This window comes from Engraulis encrasicolus, chromosome 12, assembly GCF_034702125.1.
Source record: "Engraulis encrasicolus isolate BLACKSEA-1 chromosome 12, IST_EnEncr_1.0, whole genome shotgun sequence".
Lineage (NCBI taxonomy): Eukaryota > Metazoa > Chordata > Actinopteri > Clupeiformes > Engraulidae > Engraulis > Engraulis encrasicolus.
Genome location: NC_085868.1, coordinates 23,259,443 through 23,277,953, shown reverse-complemented (window position 1 = coordinate 23,277,953; position 18,511 = coordinate 23,259,443). Strand labels below are relative to the sequence as shown.

At 40.5% G+C, this 18,511-nt stretch overlaps 2 protein-coding genes, 1 long non-coding RNA gene and 1 other non-coding gene across 6 annotated transcripts in view; 1 reads left to right on the top strand and 3 right to left on the bottom strand.

The window, feature by feature from the left end:
* LOC134459423 (four and a half LIM domains protein 2-like) overlaps nucleotides 1-16,042 on the bottom strand; it is a 48,515-nt gene extending 32,473 nt beyond the window's left edge. Inside the window, exon 1 of the mRNA XM_063211776.1 lies at nucleotides 15,973-16,042. The gene's annotated coding sequence lies outside the window, so the exon portion shown is untranslated. The remainder of the gene's footprint in view (nucleotides 1-15,972) is intronic.
* Nucleotides 4,185-11,271, bottom strand: LOC134460131 (uncharacterized). Of its 3 annotated transcripts, none has more exons than XR_010036998.1 (10): nucleotides 11,126-11,271; nucleotides 9,337-9,489; nucleotides 8,909-8,962; nucleotides 8,631-8,764; nucleotides 7,494-7,571; nucleotides 6,958-7,113; nucleotides 6,733-6,761; nucleotides 6,292-6,387; nucleotides 5,698-5,771; nucleotides 4,185-4,526 (listed from the first exon to the last, which is right to left on the bottom strand). It is a non-coding gene; the product is annotated as an uncharacterized LOC134460131 (long non-coding RNA). The 3 variants fall into 3 exon arrangements; XR_010036999.1 differs by lacking the exon at nucleotides 11,126-11,271 and adding an exon at nucleotides 10,060-10,470 and having other exon boundaries at nucleotides 6,954-7,113; XR_010036997.1 differs by lacking the exon at nucleotides 11,126-11,271 and adding an exon at nucleotides 10,060-10,470.
* On the bottom strand, nucleotides 6,055-6,180 carry LOC134460427 (small Cajal body-specific RNA 14). Its single transcript, XR_010037093.1, has one exon. It is a non-coding gene; the product is annotated as a small Cajal body-specific RNA 14 (non-coding RNA).
* Nucleotides 15,287-16,905, top strand: dph3 (diphthamide biosynthesis 3). The gene is made up of 3 exons (XM_063211777.1): nucleotides 15,287-15,480; nucleotides 15,798-15,872; nucleotides 16,061-16,905. Exons 1-3 carry the CDS (start codon nucleotides 15,373-15,375, stop codon nucleotides 16,130-16,132), a joined length of 255 nt encoding a protein of 84 aa, XP_063067847.1. The 5' UTR covers nucleotides 15,287-15,372; the 3' UTR covers nucleotides 16,133-16,905.
* The last annotated feature ends 1,606 nt before the right edge of the window (nucleotides 16,906-18,511 follow it).

Genomic DNA, 18,511 nt, shown 5'->3' with positions numbered 1-18,511 from the left:
TCCAAAAATGCTGTCTGAGGTGTGCACAAGTTGGTCTCTCAGTGACTGCATCCTCCTAAATGAGATGTGTGGTAGTTCATCACCAGGGATTATGACTTCATGAGTCCCTGAGCCAGACAATGGATAAAATGCAATTCAAAAGGCTCTATAACAATGGAAATAGTACTATAGAAGCTTGGGCTTCTGGGCCCTTGGCATTTTGACCCCTGGGCATAGGCCTGATAGGCTGTTGATCTGATCCATCCTTGTTTAGTGCACATGTCACAAGGGTCGGATCATGCGATTAAAACTACACTATTGGGCGATTGAGCTAGTCTGTGGGGTTCAAGGAAATCTTCTTGACCAAAGGATATAAAAAGCCTTTATTCAAACAAGGCTATTTTAATTTAAAAACGTGATCAGGGACCCACGCATAGGTGCGCAGAGCCTTCTTCAGTGTATACTTTTGTGTGTTTTCCTATTTGTAGGTCATATTTCACACATTTTTTTTGGTGATTTTGCATGCCTTCAATCTCTCAAAACAAACATAGGCCTATTTAGACTAAAGTAAACTGTGAGTTGAGTCAGGGGCAGAAGAGACCTAAAATTTACCTAAAATACTCTTTTGGCATTCAACAGGCAGGCTACAAAAGTATTATAATATAATATTCTATACTTAAGCCTACCACACTGAAGCCTGCAGACCGCTTTTGCTACTGATTATATTCACACCCCAGATACCCCAAAACCCACTTCAAAATGTTTATTTTGAGTTGTGCAGTTAGGCATAATAGTTGTGTGCCACTCAGAAATCAATGACTATTCAGTATTTTGATGTGAAATATGACACATTTTGGAAATATACAGACAAGTAATTTTCCCACTTATTTGTTTTTGTAGCCCACAAACCTTCTCTCAAAGCTGACTTAAAAATCCATATTCTAGTGAAATCAATCGGTGGGTGTGTGCTGCTAACATGAACCTATATCCACGCAGAGATTCTTGGAAATAATGTTGGCAGCAAAGAACCATGACTTAGTATTTAAAAGTCAATACATCCTATAAAAACCCACTTAAATATCCACATAAGTACTTCAATTCACAAGTCGATGTGTGCTGTGCTGAATTTAAAAAAAAAATCTGACATTTAGGGATGGTTGGAAATACATCATTTTGGCAGTGAAGGGCTATGACTTTTGATACATATAAGTAAATACATCATTCAAAACCAACTTAAACATCATTATTTGTAGTAGAATTGACAAGTTTAAGTATACTGGGCCGAATTAAAACAGTTTTCAGACATTTCATTCAATGTAGTCACTGCAGGGCAGCCGAGAAGTTTGGAAATACATCATTTTTAGATGACTTTTTGCACTTATAAGTCAATAAATCATTCAAAATCCATTGAAACATCCACATGTGTACATAAATTGATACATTTATGTGTGCTGGGCTAGAATTAAACAATTTCCAGTCATTGGAATCAGTGTGACCACTGTGGAGCAGCAGAGATGATTGGAAATACATCATTTTGGCAGCAAACTACTATGACTTTTTATACTTGTAAGTACATAAATCACTGAAAATCTACTCATACATCCAAATATGCACTTGAATTGATAGATTCATGTGTGCTGTGCTTAAATCAAACCATTTTCAGGCATTTGACTTACATTAGCCACTGTGGGGCAACAGAATTGCTTACAAAGCGTCATTTTTGCATGTTACGGTTATGACTTCTAATGGTTAAAAATTATTATAAATTATTTAAAATATCAAAACATTAATATTTTGAGTGATATTGATGCAGAAATGTGTGATCTACAAAAAAAATGTATTTTGTACCAATTTTTGAATGCTTTTTCAATGCTGAGTCCAAAGACATCCTAAAAAGCTATCAGTGAAAGAGCAGCCGGGCCATTTAGGGCTTGATATGCATAATGCCATTTTTTTCACTGAATGTCAGCATATGGCACACATTTTGATAGAGTCTATAGTGATAAACTTGTCTGTAAAATATTAGGCCTCTACGTGCTTGTATGTTGCTGGGAGGCGGGGCCAAAGTTCAGAAACATGAAATTTCAAGGGGGCGCTATAGAGTCTGTGAACATAGAAGTTGTAATTTTTCTTCACTTTCCTGTTCTGTGTGATACATAGATCTCACATACCAAATTTCAGGCATCTACCTCATTAGGTGTTGCCAGTAGGAGGGGCCAAAGATGAGGAAAAATGCGAAAAAAGTGAATTTCTAGGGGGCGCTACTGAGTCTGCAAATGTTTTGGCTGCATTTTGACTGCACTCATATGTTCATTGTGACTTATATAAGTGACATTTCCAATCTGAAGTATGTATGTACTTCTGTATGTCAAGGGGGTGTGGCCAAAGTTGTGAAAAATGGAGAAAATGCATGAAATTGTAGGGGGCGCTATGGAGCCTGTGACTATGAAAGCTGTAATTTGACTTTACATACTTATTATGTGACGTACAAAGATGTCACATGCCACATTTGGTATCATCAGGTTGTTCTGTGTTGCCAGTAGGTGGCGCTAAAAGATGGGAAAAAATGAATTTCTAGGGGGCGCTATTGAGTTAAACAATGAGTAATCAACCATTAGACTCCTATCCCATATTTTGTTTGACACATTGATGTCGCACACCAAATCTGGTCATCCTATGATGAAACAAAGTTAGAGACGCTAACCCTAACCCTAAGGATCACAAATCCCATAGGCTGGATAGCGTATGGCAGGGGTGGGGAACCTTTTTCATTCAAAGAGCCACTTCAAATTGCTCCAAGGACTGTAGAAGTCCTCAGAGGGCTATGAATACAAACCAGGATTTCCCCCTGAACTTCAGGCTTATATGGAAGGCGGCCACCTTTACACAGACCCCACCTTCTCTAGGACCCTATAGTTTAGTTTTATTGCAAATGGAATTTCTAAGATTCCTTTACAAAATGACAGATTTCATGTGACGCTGCTTAACATCAAAATTATGTCGGGGGGCTGAATAAAACACCTTCAAAGGCCACAAATGGACCGCGAGACATAGGTTCCCCACCCCTGGTATGGTAGGCCTTTTAGTTCACCCACTTATTGAAAACAAAAATGGGCACGTGGAACAGATGTTGGCGTTAGAGATTACATAATTTGTCCAGAAAAGTATGAAACGTCTAACTGCTTGATTGATGCTGGAGGCAAAAATAAACTCATAACTAGGGAGTTCTACAGAGCATACAGTACAGTAAATTGCAATTATGTCTTTATGTCTTCTGAGATGATGTCTTTAAATGTGCACTGTGTAATATTTGTAGCAATATTTACCACCACCATCAAATTCGAGTGTTCATCATGCATGAAAAGAGGGATCTTCTCCATGTCCGCCACTTTGAATGTCCAGAAATACATTATAGTTACAGCCTACCCTTTTTCATTTTCACATATTTTTAGTATAGGCCCCATCCAAGCATTATTCATGAATGTCCATATAATTTGACCATCCTGCAGTTTGGCCTTACGAAGCTCACTAACCTTGACCAAGGAGCACACTGTCAAGGAGAGTACAACATAAAGACACATATAGTAGGCTAAGTGTTAAAGTTTTGTGCATGAACTCAAACTTGTTTAATTACTTCCAAAAACATGATGTAAAAATACCAAAATGCGAAAGAATTTCATAATATCAAATGATAACTTTTGTGTAAACCCTACATTATTCACAATAAGGAAAATACAAAAATGTGGGCCACTGTGACCCTTCCATCATGATGACAATAATTTCACAAATGAAGTGCTCAATTAAAATAAAATCATTTACAATGTTCTGATGTATTGGGACAAATAATGGTAAATACTCAAGGTTGAATATATTAGATTAATTTTAATGATGCAGAAGGGAATAATAATAATAATGAACACAAATACACAAATTCCAATATTGCAAGGGGGAAAAAAAGTCATCCACACTACTGTACAGTGCACAGTAAACCAACAAGGTGCAAAAGTGTTCAGATGAAATAACTTGGGGTAGATCATAGTGTCCTAAAATCTATCCATCCAGTGTTGCTGTATAGTGCAGAGTATTAATAAAAATACAGCAAATAATATCAGTCTAATTACAAGGAAAAGGTGACTTATGACACACACACACACACGCACACACGCACACACGCGCACACACACACACACACACACACACACACACACACACACACACACACACACACACACACACACACACACACACACACACACACCTGATCTCACATAATTCCATGGAATGGACACGGATGTTTGAGGAACCGGAAGTGTTTTCCGTGATGGACTCACAGAAGTGCTTTCTATATTCCCACAGGACTATGTCAAGTCTATCATTACAAAATAGATACCACGTTCTAATACTAAACAAAAGAATGTTAGTGGGAGGGTGGCTGATGGATGACATGTCCAGGGTGCAGCCAAGGTTGTCAGCAGCTGGACAGGCTTTGGGCCAGGCCATTCATGGTGCAGCTCTTTCTTGCCGTCGCACTGCTCCTCTAATTACACCTGAAAAAAAAAAAAAACGTAACATGACATGAGTAATTCTGATGATATACACAGGAACAGTACAACAGCAGCAGCAGCAACAGCAGCAGCAGCATCAGCACAAGTTACATCACTGTAATGTTACAGTACAACAAATACACCAAAAGCAACAGAAGTGTACAAAGTAATATACTTCACATAAAAGAGTGGCGGTAATCAACGTCATCCTGCATATTCCGCCACACAGGGCTCGCCCGTGACTTGCCAGTCAATGTTCAGTGCAACCAATACTGTGATTTGCCAACCGTGCTGTACCATCACACACAAAGCTCACATGCATGCCAAGCAGCCTGTGCTTATGCTACAAAACAAAGCTCGGAAAGTCATTATCTACCTCTTACCACACACACACACACACACACACACACACACACACACACACACACACACACACACACACACACACACACACACACACACACACACACACACACACACACACACACACACACACACACACACAGAGTGCGGAAACAAATTAAACCTCTGTCCTGGCTTTCCTTACGAATTGACTATAAAAGTGGCATCACTTGTACAATATTTGTTAAATTAAGTGACCACTGAAGACCAATTGAAACTACAGTGGGGTTTGGATAACAGAACATTTGGTAATTCCATTTCACAAGGACCTTACAACATTCTCACGTCCAAGTTTAAGCCTGGCAACACTTTTTTGTTTTATCAATGGAAGTGTCAAAAAGTCCTCAAAGGGTTGATGTATCGTGCTTCACACGCATCAGAGACGCACATGTGCATCGTGGTCTTGTCTACACATACAGCTATTGCGTTACATTGTATGACACTTATCTGATGCTTTTATCCAATGTGACAAACAGTTAATATTTTTCAGGGTATTGGTTATAGTCCCTGGAGCAATGTGGGGTTCTGTGCCTTGCACTTCAGCCATGGATTAAGGTGTAGGTAGAAGTCCAACTCCCTAGTAGAAGGTAGGTAGAAGCTCTCAAGAAGTACCACTCCCAGATTGAAAGACCATCTCCCTAACCACAATGCCACGTTTTACCCATGGAGGACAATACTTAGCTCACATTCAGGGTTCCCACACCTAGGTTGATGAAAAAGGAACACAAGCTTTTATAGCCGCGATTGTATGTGGATGAAGCTGTGGGCTCACCTGAGGTGTAAGGTCACATGATTCGCCAGAGGCTGGCTGCTGAGATGGAAGGACGTCCACACCTCTCACAAGCCCTGGCAACACACACACACACACACACACACACACACACACACACACACACACACACACACACACACACACACACACACACACACACACACACACACACACACACACACACACACACACACACACGGCTTTAATAATGAAATGTTACCACATTGATTGCCACAATTACAACTGCAAGACAAATATGAAAACCCTCCGTCATCCAGGTCATGATTGCAATTTACTACTATTGCTACTTTGACTTAACGATTAAACAATTTACATAAATGGACCGCCATAATAGTGTGTGTCTAGAACCATCACACAGGGAACCCAATGTCTTGACCAGCCCCGTCGAAACCATTCTCTCTTTGTGTGGCGTCATGGACTGCGGTACACTGCTCAGTACTGTAGCCAACACCTGGACTCCACACACTCTTTAAAACACATGGGTATTGAACCTGAACTCTTCTGAACATAAGTACATTTGAAAACATACGTTTGTGAGACAATTACATGACCAATGAGTCATGGCAAACTTACTTTTGGTAGAAGCTGCTGATCACAACAGGTCTGATTTCCATCTGAAAGACGTGTTCCTAATCATAAGGGCAGGTTTTGTAGTACCTCAAGCACGATCTACAAGACACAGTCAAGATTTACGATGACCTTTTAATATAAAAAAGTAAAGACATAAAATAAGAGACAGTGATAGACAGTCATAGTAGAACCCTTTGTGTCATAAAAAAACTTGACTATATTTTAAAAATTGCCTGTATTTTTTAACTAAATAAATAAATGAAGCAAAACATGAGATGGGAAAATTGGCCATTGTGCACAACTCAACCTCTGCTTGTTGGAAACCGCTGTCTGTCAAAAAATGAGCTCATGTGGTTGGCTGCCAGTGTCTTGCCCCTCCTAACAATACTGTGTTGATAAACATGGTGAACCCATGTATAGAAACGTTTGAAACATAAAACTCACCAGCAAATAATTAGTGGTCAACTCCTTTCCTGTAACAACATAAACAGGGTTATGGATACAAAACAAAAGACACCAAAATAGAAAGGCTTTCAATATATATTGATGATTGTTTAAAAAAATACTTGTCCAGACAGCAGATAGTCAGAAAGTCAAAGAGACAGACAGACACACAAACACATGCATGAGTCATGTGGCATGGCCCTGTGTGGGGCAGTGCTGACCTACTGTATGAGGTAGTTGATGCAGTTTTTTCTCATCTTGTCCAGGCCCATCTGCAGCACCATGTGTACGGGGGCCAGGCTCGACAGGCTCCCCTCCTCCATCTCCTGCTTATACGACTGCAGGATGAGCAGGCCCAGAGTTGCTGATGTTCCTGTGCACCTGGGGGAGAGAGGACAGAGGGAAAGCTCAGTTCCCTTACTTCAGGAGTGGGAAAACTTTTTTCATTCCTCCAAGGGCCGTACTATGAACACAAACAAGGATTTCCCCCCATAAATTCATATTGGAGGATGCCACCTTTGCAACAGACCTTAACTAGGTTCCCTGAAAATATAAATTAATTTTAATGCGATACAGTTTCACAAGAAATACAGTATGATATGCTTTGTAAAAAATAATAGAAATTGCATTTGCATTACAGTTATGTCTGGGTCCGGATAAGACGACCTCAAGGGACGTAAAACGCCCTTGGTCAAATGAGATGTATGGGATGCAAAAATGATGAGAGAAAAATGAGAGAAGTGGCATGTATGTAACCTCACCCATGGCTTGACCTGGCCACGTAACAGCAGAGATGACCATCTTCAGGCAGTCCATGATGTCCTGGTAAGATGTTATACCTATGAATGACAAGCTGCCATTACTACCAGATGACCTCATTGTTAATCAAAGCAGAAAACCTCAAAAGGTGGGTTTCAGGCCGATCAGAATGGAGCCGGTGCTGGTGCCCACACCAGTTACGTTCTGCACTAGTGCTTATCTGTGAACCGGTTCGCGAACGACAAGATCTGTGGCGTGAACACGATGGCTGGTTCGCGATTAGGTGCGGGAACGGGCACTGACACGGCTCTCAGTCGGCCTGAATGCACCAAGACGGCACCTGTCCACAACACCGTTTAAACCCTCCCCCACCTTAGTTTTCTTCAGGGAAAAATGCCTCCGCAGTAACAATGGGGTACCAAGTCACGCCCTTCTACTTCCGAGTCGTGGGGCTGAAGCTCTCAAAATCTTTAATGGGAGTTAATGGAGCGAGTCAAGCTAAATCCTCATCCCGTTTGGCATGTGCTCCGGATTTCACATACTGTATGATGGCAGTGAATTTTTAAGGTTTGGATTTGCGCCGTAAGACCACTCATTTTAGGCACGCAAGAAAGGTTATTTTAGCTTTCGCGCAAAACTGTGTTAGAGACTACAACGTGCGCCTCGCATATTTGACGTGAACCGAGGCACAGTCAACCCTGCCGCTGCTCTGCACCTGAAGTGGCTGCACGTCAGACATGCGACTTCTGTTGTGTAGTCCAAATAATTACATATATTTGCACGCACACAACTCAAAAAACGCTTGCCAAGTGAAGTCGACAAACACACCATTGGTTATCTTTAATTCTGAGGTATAGCATATGTGTGATCGGCGGAGGAATGTGAGGTGGATCGGAAAATAGCTTTGATCAGTTCATTAAAGCCCAGTCAAGTTTTGGCTTTCCCAGCCCCACGAGCCGCCCGGAAGGGGTGGAGACTTAGGTGCCCCATACATACAACATTTCATATGAGAAAAATATCATGATAAACAGATACAGCAATAATTAAAAAAAAATCTCCTTGGCCGTCATCGTTATCATCTAATGTTATCATCTAGTGTCGTTAACAAACAGCATCAGAAATTTTAAAAGCAGACTTACTGTTCGCATCTTGACCCAGAGTTCAACTGTGAATTCCAGATCCCGGCTCCAGTCCAGGCCCACAGTGCAGTGCTGTAGATGTTAATGCTCTTCTGTTGGGTGGGAGTGACTGCCTTCTCCTCCTTAAGGGCCTGCTGCAGGACCAACAACAGAAGTATTGCTTGCTGCATTAGCTTGCTGGCTTGTGTCAAAGCATACTGAATGTGCCACAGCATGTGTGCTTGACTTGTCTCACACTAGAGGCACCATGGCAGCTAAACTTTCTAAGGGCAACTTACCTCTGCCACTTTCCCTCACTGGGCCATGGCCGTTTTTAGCAATGTTCTCCTGTTCTGTGGGGAGAATGAAAATACCAAATTGATGTTGCACAAGTTTGTACATAGACATACAGAGAAACACATACAGCTCGAAATGACATCACAAATCTGCCATGTTTTCATTCTAACAAAGGTAAATTCACTGAGGAGCTGATTCACCTGTCTCGACTACTGATTGGCTGATAAGATACATTTTATGGCAGGTTTTTTATTTATCCTTCTGAGCTCAGGATGTGCATCTTCTTCTGCTTTGAAAGAAGCATGTAAATAACATCCATTACACTTACATGAGCATCATAGTAGAGTTACTTTATTGAAATTAAGCCATTAAGGTTTGTTTTTATTATGAATATAAACAAGTATACTCTGCCTGCCCAGTGCTTGCTCACCAGTGCAGCTTCAGAGGACTGTGGTGGCATCTGCAGGATCTTCTCCATGTTGCTCCACCTGAAGACATCGACAATGCTGCACTACGACTCGATGATGTTCTCCACCTGCATGGTGCCAAACAGGTTATACTGCACATAGCCCTCGGTTTCCACCTGCACAAAACAACAACACAAAAACACATAAAATGGCTAAATAGTAACCGCAAACTGAAGTGGGAAAATAATGGTGAAAGAGAGTCAGCACATTGCAACTCATGTTATGCTTGCTCTGCACAAATGCTCTAGACCAATAATATGACGTTTTGTGGGAGGGCCATACTGTTTGACAAAAACAGAAAGTGACAAGGGGGGCCTACCGTAGCTTAATGGTAGGGCACTTGTCTACTATGCGGCCGACCCTGTTTTGAGTTCGGCTCTGGTCCTTTGCCGACCTTTCCCCATCTCTCTCCCAACTCGCTTCCTATCATTACTACACTGTCCTATGAAAATAAAGGCAAAAGCCGTCCAAAAATAGTTTAAAAAAGAATGTGATAGCTGGCTAACTAATATATTGCAACAGATGCGTGGTGTCTCTTCTGGTGCACCTTCATCAGTTCATCAGTTTATCCAAGCTTATGAAGGATTACTTGTCTTCTGTTGCCCCTGCCCCTGCCTCTGCTGAAAACCTATCTTACTCAGACTTGTATGATGCATATGGGTCTATGACATGTAACGGAGGCTAACCAGCAGAGTTGGCGTGGAACGTTGGTAAACCTCCCTCCTAAAGCCTCATACAGTGTCGATGTCGTTGGACCGGGAGACTGGTCTCTTGGTCCAGCGGTATCGTACTGTGTCTCCCATTGCCGGACCGTTGTAGTTGACGAGGTCACACGTTCGTGCCCCGGGGCATAAATAAAGTAAAAAAACAAAACAAAACAAAAAAGACAAATGAAACTTCAAAAAGAAGTTCAGTGACATACAACTATAATCTTTCGACTAAAATGACCTGGATGAATGATAATCTTCAATGAAAATCCAGTATTGAGATGCAGATTATGAAGCCCAACTGGGAAACTCCAACTCCCATTGTCATTGTGACACAGCACTCCACAGCACACAAGTGAACACTGCACACAACGAAATTGCAATTATGCCTCAACCCTGCAAGGGGGCAGCCCTCAATGGCACCCCTAGGGAGCAGTGCGGCAGGACGGCACCATGATCAGGGTACCTCAGTCATGTAGGAGGATGGGGCAGTGCACTGGTTGACTACATTCCCCCACCAACATGTCGGGTCGGAAGTCTGAAACCCTAACCTCTTACCCATGACTGCCCATAGTATGATTATGGTCAAATGTACACGACTAGTCAGAGAGGCTAATTAAGCACTTTTACTGTGAATAGTGTACAGCTTGATAGCAGTGACTTTGTTGCCAGTGGAGATGGGCTCTACACCAAGCCATACCATGCCCAGGGGGGTCACTCGTGTCACAGCGTACCCAAAGAGGATCGGCAGTGGGACACCTGCCAATGTAATTACATACTGGAACCAGCTCATTGTGTACCACAACAACAACTGTCTGTGGTAAATACATGGGAAAATAACAGCATGGTGAAGGTAAATGCACAAGCCAATACAGAGGAAATTGAGACTACGGAAACAGTGATGATTATGGCCATATACATTCTTTTGACAGAATGTTTTAAACATGACAAAGCCGTATACATTTATAAGGTTCCTTTTTAGGTTAACTTTGTGAATATATAGCATTTATGTGTAATGCTATTCTACTGTAGTCCCAAATGTTACCTTGCTGTCTTCATTGGCAGTGGTTGAGGAGGACCGATGACCCTCTTCTGTTCCTCACCAGTTTCCTTTGGATCATGCAGGTCATCACTCAGAGTCTTCAGTTTCTTCCATGTCCTTTCCATTTTCTTGCTTCAACTGGAGATGGGGGTGCTTGAGTAAGATGATGCAGACAATCAAACAAAATAATATGAAAATGCCAGGTCCCTAATGAATTCAGACCTAGGCTACATTTCCCAATAGCATTTCCCAAAAGCCACCTAATCTCAAATACACGCCTGATTCTTTCTTGACTCAGCCAAATACAATTCCGTGATATTATTTGGTAGGCTATATTACGTTATGCAATTGTATATGTGATTTTTATTTCACACTTTTAGTTATACTAGGAATAGAGTTCAATAATTAGATAACATTTAGACAGGTTAGTGTAGATGGGCCATTCTGCAACTACGGGCATTTTGAAGTCCCAAGGATGAAAATAAACTTAATTCCCAAAATTTATACAGAAATGGTATTGGGATGTATGTGCAATGATATGATACACTTTCAAAAAATATATCGGTAAGAAATAATGTGATTTAATATCATTTTTATGTCTTCATATATGCCAAAATACCCCTTTCCCTAATGTCCCACGACAGCAAAATCCATGTTTAAATGTTTAAAATTGATTTATTCTCTAAAAAATACACAAATTTAAAATGCAATCTATTACAGAAAAATATATTTTTAATGATGGTTAAGTTTTTTTTTGTATTCCAGCATAATTAGTTAGATTTTAATTTTTTTTACATTTGTCCCTTACTTTTGAGTCCTTACCGCAACAACTGTGAAATGCCATAAGAAAATATAATTCTCTTAGCCAAACAAACTTAGATGTCATTGAAAAAGAAGACTCAAGAAGACCACACTGGACACATGGCTTGACCCCCCCTCAATCTGTGTCCCAAATTTCGAAGAAATCAAAGTAAATGTTACAACTCCATATGTAGCACTTATTATGTGTCCTTACCGCAACGGCCAGTATTTCCACATTTTGTATAAAAATGTTGAAATAAATTAATATTAAAATGTTACTAGAGTAAAGCAAATAGGTTGAGAAAAAGCTGACTCCTCAGACCTTCCTGAGTGTCTTTTTTCTTCAATATTACCTTAAATGTCCTTACCGCAACATGTCTTTCCCATTTCCTTACCGCAGCATTATGATATGGGAATTTACATTCAGATTGCTTTGTTTCTATATAGATGACTTGTGTAATACATAATTCTTTGCGACTTCTTTTAAAAATGTGTTCTTCCAAGTTTGTTTGATACTCTGAGATGACTGGGATTGAAATTCATACAATTTTGTATTTTTAAGTCAGGGAATTCAAAAAGGCCCGCAGTTGCAGAATGGCCTAGCTACTAGATTTAGCAATAGAGATTCTCACGAAATTTTTGTGCATGAAGCTATCAATGTTCACTTCACAAGCCATTGTTTAGAAGACAAACTAATTAGAAAAAAAACAAGATTTTAAATGCTCACGAGCGTACACGTCAAATATAAACAAATACCTCGACCCCAAAAGCGATTAAAAAAAGGTAAATTCACAGGGCGGAAACACACTAAATCACCGTTTCATCGACCAATCACATGCAGGTAGTACACACGTCACGTCCGTTAGTGAATGTGGTTGTGAACGCAAAACGAGGACTGCGTTATTCCTCCCGCCCTTACGAAAGTGAGTACACCCCTCACAGTTTTGCGGATTTGTGAGTATATCTTTTCATAGGAAAGCATTACAGAAATGTCACTTTGACACAATGATTAGTGACCTTTTAACAACATATTTAACCGCTTAAATTTCTTGTTCACTCAGAAAAAAACAAAATACAGCCATTAATGTTTGAACATGTTCTCACAAAAGTGAGTACCCCAGATTAAAATCTGGTAGAGAAGGGGCCGTGTTGGCTCGAATCGTCTCGAAATGAAAAGGGATTAAAAGGGAGGTCATCGGTGTGCGTTTCAACCTTTCTTTGCATTGAACTTTTACATTTTGAGTGTGCATCTGGCTTAAATAGATTGGTGTGAGATTTGAATGCAATCCTATGGAGAATATCATGATCTGCTTCAGTAGTCACAGTGCATGTTGACATGTATGTGTCTTTTAGGTGTATTTCAGATTGCCAATGTTGACAACATTCATGCATCCCCAAACCACGTCAGACCCACTACCATGCTTGGCTATTGAGAGGATACACATTTTTTGTGAAACCCACTTGTTTACCACCGCACATGCTTGACACCATCTAATGTAAATTTGTTTATCTTGGTCTCTTCAGATCACACGATATGGTTCCAGTGATCCATATCCTTGGTCTCTTCATCTCTCTTGAGACCAAGATAAACAAATTTGCTTTAGATGGTGTCAAGCATGTGTGGTGGTAAACAAGTGAGTTTAAAAAAGAAGTGTATCCTCTCAATAGCCAAGGTGGTAGTGGGTCGTGTCAATCTACCTGCCCATTACTAATTATTGCAATGAATTATAACTGCACATGCCCCAACTTGCGTCCCTCACAGACATATACGTATGCTGGCACTGTAAGAATGGTTAGCATGTTAATAGGTCCTCCTATGGCATCCAAACAGGGACATATTGAAAAGGACAGCTGTAACGTGATCTGACCAGAAGGAGCCATTTCATTTAGCCTGGGACTTATGTGTTGACAATGTAAGTAATTGCCTTAATGCGGCGCTGATTAATACGAGGGAGCCCGTTTAAGAGAAACCGGGAGGGGAAACATGACACCTGCAGCAGTTGCTTGAAGACGTCTTAACTAGACAGATATATGGACACAAAAAGGACACAAAAGATGATAACAAAAGAACACGAGAGAAAATGTTTTTGTATGACCTATTACCTATACCTTACCATTCTCTGTTTTCTGTAAGGTTGTCTTTTTTCAATTCATAATTTATATGCCATCAATGCCATTTTTTTTTTAAATATAAAAGGCCCCTTAGAGAAGAGCCTATGTTATAACCTTACTGTCACCAAAATTGTAATGGCTATGTCTTAATCTTTTAATCTTCTCTCAGTAATGTCATAGCAATGTTGTTATGATGTAGTAGAGTATTTATAGTGAATAGGCCGCCAGCGACCCCATCTGCACTAAAAGGCTACAGTGACATTTCATCATTTTTGGAAATATGCTCATTTCCCACCTCACCTCAAGTTAAATAGTTGAGTTTCACCCTTTCCAATATTCTTCCTGTCGTTCGCTGAGGCTGGTAACAAGCTGTAATAATAATATCCTTTTAACATCCTTTTAAGATCTTTTATTATTTTTGCTACATCATTTTTGCTTTTACCATGTGCTGGACATTGCGGTCAGTGTTGCAACTGTACACTGGGCCTAGATCAAAGATTCTCTATTCTAATACGTAAACATAAATACAAAAAAATCAACTGCAGGTCACTTCACAGCATTTCTATCGGTTCTCGACTTCCACTCAGCAACATGTTGTACAGGCCCATCTTTTTTTTTTTTTAACTTTATAACAGGCCCATTTTATTGCAGCTCACTGCATCTACTGTTGTACACCTATCCGACTGCCAACTCCCCCTAAATAACTTTTAAGCGCAGCCAAAGTTATATTCTGACCTCAGCTCAACAATATCAGGGTTTATGGCAAGTCTGGCTTGCCAAGTTGCTTGTCCCCTGGCTGCTTTCTTGGCCCTGTATAAGTTGCTAATGTGTATGACAGTGGCAACTGTTGCTAATACTACTCTACATTCTGCATTATTTATCATGCACCATCGGGACTTTCTCACAAATTGTTTACAACCCCGACATGCAATGTGCTGGCTATATTAGAGTAAAATTAGACATATTCCTGGATAACAAGGTATTTTATTGCATAAAATGTGACTCCAGTTGCATGTCATGATAGAAATATTTCTATGGCATCTAGTGTGTGTAATGCAATGTAATGGAGAAGGCTGAATGAAGGATTGTGTTTTAGATGTAATCTTAGGCCTACCTTTAGCAGATGAGTTTATTAGAAGACCTGAGAGTGTGGATGGACACTGTCAGACTGTCCTCAGAAAGCGGCTTTGCTGCCCTCTGCTGGCATGCTACACGTATGCACTTATTTGATGTTATGATGTCATTTTGCAGCGACATTTGTCAGTCAATTTGCGTCATCTTGGTGGGCGAGGGAGTGTCGCGTGTTTGGTTCCCAGTGGCACCTCAAAACCTTTGAAATGTCTGTTTTTCACGACGAAATCGAAATAGAGGATTTTGAATATGACGAAGATACAGAAACGTACTATTACCCGTGTCCGTGCGGAGATAGGTTCGCTATTACCAAAGTAAGTACACCTTTGAAAGTGCAGTGGCGCCTGGTTGTACCAGCATTCTGATAAACTCGCTATTTCTGACCCCCTCAGTCAAGTCTCATATCTTAATGTCAAGTCCTGAAATAATACGCTTACTCATGGGTAGTGAAAGATGGTGTGAAAAGTGTAAGTTACAATACGCTAATAGGCTACAGTAGATACCAAGTTGTAAACCCTGTTGTTGAATGTTGTTTGGTGTTGGAACAGGGCTTGTCCCATGTTCAAGAGGCAGGTAGGGCATTTGTGATCTTAGAATTATTTGTGACAGAAGTTTGGATGTGCCCTTACAGGAAGATTTGGAGAACGGGGAAGAAGTGGCGACGTGTCCAAGCTGTTCCCTAATAGTAAAAGTTATCTATGATCAGGTTGGTGAGGCAGCTGAACTTGCAGCATTTCTGTCAACACGATGTTTTCTCTAATTCTGGATTTTTTGTCTTGGAGACAAAAAAAGAAGTAGTAACTTACCAAATTGTGTGTGAAGATCCTTATTCTTTCCCGAAGAAGTACCAAAATGTAACCACTGCTTCTGTCTGTCCATTTCTCCCTTTGACAGGACGATTTCATGAGCGGAGAAGTTGTTGAAGCGCCTGCAACAGACAGGAGACTGGAGCTGACTCAGAGCTGAAGACTGTGAACTTGTCTCACTCTCTGGAATCAATTAACGTGCAACAAAATGGACTTATTTGTGGATGTATGCAGGCAGGTGAAGCCTACAAAGTGAGTTCATTGCACAAGAACTCACATGGACATGGACTATGGTTAACAGGACACTCAAAGGACTGTCGTTTTTGCACAATATATATATTTTTAGATTTGTGTTTTAAAGTTATTTATTTTTTTAATGTATACCTACCTACACGTACAGTTGTCATTATGGATGCATGCTCCAGTGACAACATAAAGACAGTAGAGGGAGCCAGATGAAAAGAGATGTGGTGTTCACTTCTTGGACACCCCCAAGTGGTAATACAAGGTGGAATCAAACTGGTCCCAGTCTAGATTTTTCCAGCAGGGAAGATCAGTAAATGACGGTCTGCTATGAACAATACAAAAGTGCAAGATGAGAATGGGTCTTTTTTCATGTGACGACAGACGCTTTTGAACACTGTCGGAAGCAGTTATAAGTGGCATCCGATGGCATAGGCATATACAACATAACCACCAATGTGTTTTTGCCTTAAACCGGTTGTCCAATATACTTGCTTCACTTCGAAACAGAACTTGACTGATGTGATGGTGAAAAAAGCTTATCACGGGGCCTGGGTAGAATTGCATTGTGACAGATGTGGTAATGTACTTTCACGGAGCAATGTGTCAACACACCATGGGATGAACAGAATATAAGGAAACTCAATACTGTAGTAAAATTAAACAATATTATGGCTTGAGAATTTTCAATTGCATTTCTGACTGTTCCATTCAATTGCCTTACCCTAGTAAGTGGGAGTGCCTTTTTATCGGGGTGCGTGTAGAAGAGTCAAGCAGATCCAGCGTCACTATGGAAAATTATTTGAAGCAGTAACTGACAATTCTGCTTTCAGCCAATAGGGGGAGCCCATTGCAATTACTTAGGGACAAATACTGAAGCACTGTGCAGTATATTCCTTACTTGGTTACTTTCATGAGAGTTGATTGAATTCTTGGAAATTTACATTACTTTTGTCATTTCTGATAGTTTTCAGTGGCAGTTTTTTATTTGATGCCAAAGGATGCCTTACAAATCGGAATAAATTAACCAATCAGCGCTCTTAAGTTTTACAGCAAGTTATCATGTACAAATGTAATGACATACAAAACGTATTTAAGTTAAAAATGAATCTTGTGCCATGCCTAATGTGGCCTCTAACATTCAATCGAATACAAATGCAATAATGGGTTAGCTAGTATCAAATACCAATGCAATGGTGGGCAGGTGCTTCCTAAATGTTTAGTTACAAACCGGTGGGAGCTAGGCTGTTTCTGACTGACCTTCTACTAGCTGGAAGGCATTGGAAAGGCTGTTGAAGCAGAATGTTAAAGCCCTGAGCTGGGGCCACATTGAAGCATGCCGACTTCCTCACATTGAAAGTTGTGATGTCAACACAACAATCTAATAATATATCATTAAGGAACAATGTTGACACAATGTTTAGTGTCGGCAATGTTCATGAATTGGTTTGCAAGCATCCAGTTCAACTTGTTTTGTCAACAAGCTCAGAATATCTGTTCCAAATAAATTTGTTAAATATAGTATTAATGTCACTGGTCAAGTCTAGTCCAAGTCAAGTCAGCTTTTATTGTCAGTTTCTTCATATGCACAGGTCATACAAGGAAACTGAAATTACGTTTTCTCTCTATACCATGAAGGACATAGACATACACAGGACTGACATTTACAGACTGACATCAAGTGCAAGACAGGACAAGTAACACCAATGGTCCAATACCAGTAAAGTGATGAAGTAATAAATAATACTGAGCATTTAACATGGTGAGTGACCGTGATAGACCAGTGATAACCAGTACAATCCTACACTGCCAATGTTGTGCTGATGGTTCAATTTCCAACATGGTGAAGTTGGGATGCTTGGAATTTGCCTCAGTTTGGGACTTTCTCACCCCGTTTAAACAGTTGTTCCAATGCATTTCGCCTTGTAGATCAGAAACACACTAGTTCCCGCCACTCTCGAATGTACCATAATGTAAATGGTCAGACTTTCAGCTCAGCTGACTCCTTTTAGACTTATGTGCATTTTATCTATTCTTATTTATCTATGGAGAATATCTATTTAGCTTGGGTGATATGCTTATCTATGAACTTCCCGGGGGAAGTGGACAAAGGTTGGAGTCAGTGCACTTTCACATGAAGGTGTCTATCCCAGGTCCAGGAAGTAAACTCCCGGCCACGGTTTCCTTTTAACACAGTTCCACATTCTGCACTGCAATGGCACTAGGATTCAAGCCCAAGGAAGCCGGCTGTAAGTGATGGGGACATGAGAATTAACATTTTTGGAAGGCTGGCATT